The sequence below is a fragment of the Heteronotia binoei genome, chromosome 2 (assembly GCF_032191835.1).
Source record: "Heteronotia binoei isolate CCM8104 ecotype False Entrance Well chromosome 2, APGP_CSIRO_Hbin_v1, whole genome shotgun sequence".
NCBI lineage: Eukaryota > Metazoa > Chordata > Lepidosauria > Squamata > Gekkonidae > Heteronotia > Heteronotia binoei.
The window spans coordinates 4,060,794-4,066,682 of record NC_083224.1 but is presented as its reverse complement, the minus strand read 5'-3'; the positions used below and the strand labels follow the sequence as shown (position 1 = coordinate 4,066,682).

At 47.7% G+C, this 5,889-nt stretch overlaps 1 protein-coding gene across 1 annotated transcript; it reads right to left on the bottom strand.

Annotated features, from left to right (window-relative positions):
* Positions 1-286: 286 nt before the first annotated feature.
* LOC132567493 (zinc finger protein 892-like) lies at positions 287-1,048 on the bottom strand (the record flags this gene model as incomplete). The annotated part of the gene is made up of 1 exon (XM_060233172.1): positions 287-1,048. A coding segment is annotated over one exon (762 nt), but the record flags the coding sequence as incomplete, so codon positions are not given.
* Positions 1,049-5,889: the final 4,841 nt, after the last annotated feature.

Sequence of the window (5,889 nt, the reverse complement as noted above, 5' to 3'; positions counted from 1 at the left end):
GACATCTCGAAGGTCTCTCTGGCGCACCAGAATGTAGTCAATAAGGTGCCAGTACTTGGACCGTGGGTGCATCCAGGTTGTCTTCAGACTGTTCTTCTGCATGTGCATGTGGACCTCTCTCCTGTGTGGGTTCTATGATGCCTTTGAAGATTCCATCTGTTACTGAAACTTTTTCCACAATCTGAGCATTCAAAAGGTCTCTTCCTTGTGTGGGTTCTCCGATGACTTTGAAGATGGCCACTCCCACTGAACCTCTTCCCACACTCTGAGCATTCAAAGGTCTCTCCCCGGTGTGGGTTCTCTGATGCCTCTGAAGATTGCCACTCCGACTGAATCTCTTTCCACACTCTGAGCATTCGAATGGTCTCTCCCCTGTGTGGATTCTCTGATGACGATGAAGAGTGCCACTGTGACTGAATCTCTTCTCACACTTTGAGCATTCAAAAGGTCTCTCCCGCGTGTGGGTTCTCTGATGACTTTGAAGACTGCCACTGTCAGTGAATCTCTTCCCACACTCTGAGCATTCAAAAGGTCTCTCCCCGGTGTGGGTTCTCTGATGCCTTTGAAGACTGCCACTGTCAGTGAATCTCTTTCCACACTCTGAGCATTCAAAAGGTCTCTCCCCTGTGTGGGTTCTCTGATGACTTTGAAGAAGGTTACTCCGACTGAATCTCTTCCCACACTCTGAGCATTCAAAAGGTCTCTCCCCTGTGTGGGTTCTCTGATGCCTTTGAAGATGGCCACTCTGACTGAATCTCTTCCCACACTCTGAGCATTCAAAAGGTTTCTCCCCTGTGTGGGTTTTCTGATGCCTCTGAAGTTTCCGACTCTCACTGAACCTCTTCCCACACTCTGAGCATTCAAAAGGTCTCTCCCCTGTGTGTGTTCTCTGATGACTTCGAAGAGTGCCACTCTCACTGAACCTCTTCCCACACTCTGAGCATTCAAAAGGTCTCTCCCCTGTGTGTGTTCTCTGATGACATTGAAGATTGCCACTCCGACTGAATCTCTTCCCACACTCTGAGCATTTAAAAGGTCTCTCCCCTGTGTGGATTCTCTGATGCCTCTGAAGAGTCCCTCTCTCACTGAATCTCCTTCCACACTCTGTGCATTCAAATGATTTCTGCCCTCTTCGTTTTCTTTGGTGCAGAGGGAGCTGTGATCTGGTTTTGAAATACTTTACACACTGAATGGATGCACTTGCCCTCATTATCCTCTGCTTTGGAAAATGTGCATTATGTCGTCTTCCATCTCTCTTCTCAACTGCATGGCTGCCTTTCTTTCTCTTAGGTCTGCCTGGATTCCTGATGTTTTCATTCAAGTCCACCTTTTCAACTCGATCTGCCAACTGCTGATCCAGTTCCTCACCCTCCTCATTCCTCTGATCACCTTGGGCTGGAATAAGAAGAGAGATCCCATTAACACCTGGAGGGCAGGTAAGTTCTAAAGGCATCGATGTGACTGCAGGAGGAAAGGACTGAGGGCCCTTCGGCCTCCTTCGGCTTGCCTGATCTTAACCTCTCTCCCACCCTCCCCAGATATCTAGTCTTTCAGGATACCTCATCCCTATGAGAGCCACACCTGAGCTCTTGCTCAGAAGGAGCTCCTGACCCTACAAGTCCCAGTCCCCAGAAGGCCTCCTGTCCCTGCAGTGGGCTGTCTGATTGTACCAACCAAATGTTGCTCCGAACTCAATCCAAAATACCCCATGGCTATTCCTTGCCTCTTCCAGAGACAGTTTGGTGTAGTGGTGAAGTGTGCAGACTCTTAACTGGGAAAACAGGGTTTGATTCCCCACTCATCCACTTATAGCTGCTGGAATGGCCTTGGATTAGCCATAGCTCTTGCAGAGCTGTCCTTGAAAAGGCAGCTTCTGAGGAGAGCTCTCTCAGCCCCACCCACCTCTGTTGTGGTGTGGGGGGGAAGGTAAAGGAGATTGTGACCGCTCTGAGACACTTGAGATTGAGAGTATAGGGCGAGATATAAATCCAATAGCTTCTTCTTCTTCCTGAGGAGACCAGGGCACTGCAGGATTTATCACAATTCCGCAGGGCCGGTAAGACATACCTGCTCAGGCAGGCTTTTAATAATTAAATGGAGGTACTTTTAACATCTATGGGGGTGTGTACTATCTACCCCACAAGAGCATCAGAAATCAATTCAAAACAGAGCGTGCCATCTGAACTGTATTTAAACTGTTTTAATATTTGAATGTTTTAATAATGTTTTATTGTTATAATGTGAATCTGTCATCGAATAGTGACTGTTGTTAGCCGCCCTGAGCCCGTTTGGGGAGGGCGGGATACAAGTGCAAGAAATAAAAATAAAATAAATAACTAAATGTTGCTCCGAAGTCAATCCAAACTCCCCCATGGCTATGCCTTGCCACTTTCTTGGCCTAACTGAATGATACTTACTGTCAGACAGCTCATTTGGGGAGGAAATATGCTCCTGAGATCCTCTTGAGAAACTCCCCAGCTTTTCTTTGGATGCAAGGCGATCGTCTTTCTCCACCAAAGTCTCTCTTATACTTCTGGCTTCATTTGCAGAGAGAGAGAAAGAAAAAGTAATGATTCTTCTGTCAGGAAGGAAATAAATTCAAGAGTAAAAATTCTTCTGGAACTATGGTCAGGATCTTAGCCCGCAATCCCAGCCAGTGTAAGAGGGACAGATCTGTGAGGCAAAGCAGCCTAGTTCCCCTCAAGGGTTAATGTGAGTATTAAATGGTTTGTCTGACTTGCAGATGCTGACGATTTCACCCCGTCCCCCAACCTTCTCTTTCTCAAGGCTGGCTTTGGTGAATCCTGAGAACCTGTATCTAGTTGTGTAACCAGGAGTTAGGGGGGAATGGGTGGGTGCTGACAGCTTCTAGAAGACTCCATCAGGGAGGACCCTCGATTGGGTCATTCAGACCACCTGACACTACAGAGGTAGAAGTATACTACCAGGGGGACCCAGGCTTGGGTTCTTGACAGGATCTTTTCCAGGTCACAGTCAAAGGGGATGTTTGTAATCCCATCCAGGGGGGGAGGGGGTGTTGTAAATGTAAGCAGTAGAGAAATGAGGATCTGGCCCCTTCCAGATTCTTTCTCAGGGTCTCTTTCATCTCCACCTTTGCCTCCGGCTGGGACACCTTCAAAACGGGATCACATTTCACACAACAAAAGAAACAAACACTGGTGTACTGGCTAACAATGTTTAGTAAAACCTTTTTAGAAAGCAGCCTCGTGGCGCAGAGTAGTAAAGCAGCAGTACTGGAGTCTGAACTCTCTACTCACGACCTGATTTCCATTCTGGCAGAAGCTGGATTCAGATAGCCGGCCCAAGGTTGACTCAGCCTTCCATCCTTCCGAGGTCAGTAAAATGAGTACCCAGCTCGCTGGGGGGAAAGTGTAAAAGACTGGGGAAGGCAACGGCAAACCACCCCGTAAAAAGTCTGCCATGAAAACATTGTGAAAGCAACGTCACCCTAGAGTTGGAAACGACTGGTGCTTGCACAGGGGACCTTTCCTTTCCTTTTAGAAAAACCCTAAGTTTTTTTGTACATTACAAAAGCACAAGAAAGGTCCATTCTCACATTACAATATTACAAGAAAGGTCCAATGTGCACCCAGAAACTTCCCATTCAATCCCTTTGGAGCTTGCTTTCTGCTATCAAAAGGAATGGCTTCCTCCTAATAAAAATATTGTACAGAGCAATTTGCCAGCAAGCTCCAGAAGACTTTTGCATCTGGTTAAAGAAGTGGTTCAGGACTGGTTTAAGCTCCAAGTAAATGTGTGTGTGTGTGTGTGTGTATATATATATATATATATATATATATATATATACACACACACACATTTAAGTGGGACTTAGTGGTAAGTTTTTACCAACAATTAACAATATCTTAAAATTTAAAAATTATCTATTTCCATTCAGCTTTGTGGTGTGTCCTGTTGTTATCGCCATGGTTTATCCCACGATGAGAGAACTTGAAAAAAAACAGATGTTGCAGAAGAGCATTTACATTCCATTGTTAGAAGACATTGACAACCCTGAAAGAAATAAGAAGGACTACTCTTGAGGAAGAAGTTCATTGAAAAAATGAGCCTATATCTCATCTAAGTCTGAGAGGCTCACTGGACCTCTCCCGAGGCCCGTAGCCAAAAAATTTCTGGTGGAAGGGCCCCAGAGGAAAAAAAAATTGGTGGCGGGCTGCGGAGCAGCAGTGAGGAATTCAGGTGGGGGCCACAAGATCGGTGATGAGAGTGGGGGCCACCAGAAAAGCGGCGGGGAGTTTGTGCGGGGGCCGCAAAAGCATCGGCGGGGAGATCGGGTGGGGGCAGCCAGACAAGGAGTGCGGAGATCGGGTGAGGGTCGCAAGAACAGCAGCGCAGAGATCAGAGGCTGCAAGAGCGGCGGGGAAAGGAGGGGCCATACATTTTGAGGGGGAGTTGGGTGGAGGGGCCGTGTCCCCCTGGGGCCTCCCTTAGGTACGGGCCTGCCTCTCTTGTAATACTGTAATCTGAGAATGGACATTTCTTGTGCTATTGTAATGTACGAAAACATTATATGGTTTCTCCAAAAAGGTTTTACCAAACATTGTTATCCGGGAAACCTTCTCAGGCTTCGGTGACGGCCACAACACTGGTCTCAGCCGCCCGTCACCAAAGCTGGAAAGGCCTCAACATGATGTATTGCTGTTCAACAGTTTGATTCCCGCATCATCCCAGGGGTACCAACTCACACCTTTGGCCCCTGTGAAAGCTCCTTACCCAGAGAGATGACGCTTCCATAGTTCTCCCGCATGACTTCCCTGTAGAGAGTCCTCTGGCCCGGATCCAGCAGGGCCCATTCTCCTGGGGTGAAGCAGACAGACACCTCCTCAAAGGAAACAGGGCACTGAAAGAAAAAGCAGATTCCCTCGTCAGCAGTCACAGAATCCTAGAGCTGAAAGGGACCTCCAGAGTCCTCTAGTCCAACCCCCTGCACAATGAAGGAAACTCACAAACCCCTCCCCCTAAATTCACTGGATCTTCATTGCTGTCAGATGGCCATCTAGCCATCTGCCTTATTTTCTTTCATTTTAATGGTTTTAACTTTAATTTTAACTGTCTGATTTAATTATTTTATCATATTGTAATCAGCCCTGAATCCGACTTGGGAAAGGGCGGACTAGAAATCCGCAAAATAACTAAATAAAATAAATAAAGCTCCAAGGAAGGAAAGCTGACCACCTCCCAAGGAAGCCTGTTCCATGCTGGACAGACATTGCACACTGGAAGGGAGGAGTCTGGGGCGGAACAGGATATACGGCTTGGCATGGGGAAAGGGAACTGCATTTAGATCCTCTCTCATCCGGACCGTTGTAGAAACTGTGGGAGCAGAAGCACCCCTTCCCCGAGAAAGAAGGGGGACCCAGGCTGTCTCCCGCTCATCTCCTCTACCTGGACTGGAGGTAAAGCAGCTGTTTCCACACCTCCAGCAAGACAGCGGCTCAACAGCGTCTCTCCACTGCCTGTTCATAACAGAAAGGAAGAAGGGAGGGTGTTTGACTTCTTATTCCATTTGCTTTGTCACTGCCTGCTTCACGCACCCCCTGCCCAGGCGTCTGAGACAAGCTCTGTGTACACTCAACACATTCTTTCACACTTTTTACTAAATCCTGGGAGAGGCAGAAGAGAAGTACCCATGAGCCTCAGGGTGAAAATCTCTGCCAACATATTTCACACTTCAAACGTGCCCTGGGAACTCTGGAGTTCCTAAAGTTACAGCATCCCTGCTGGATCAGAGCCCAAACCCAGGAATCTCATTCTTCTGCCGGCTGGGCCCTTGAGTCTGGGCTGGGGGTGGATATAGACAGGGGTGGAAATGACGCTGCATGAAATGTCACCATCACGTTCAGCCCA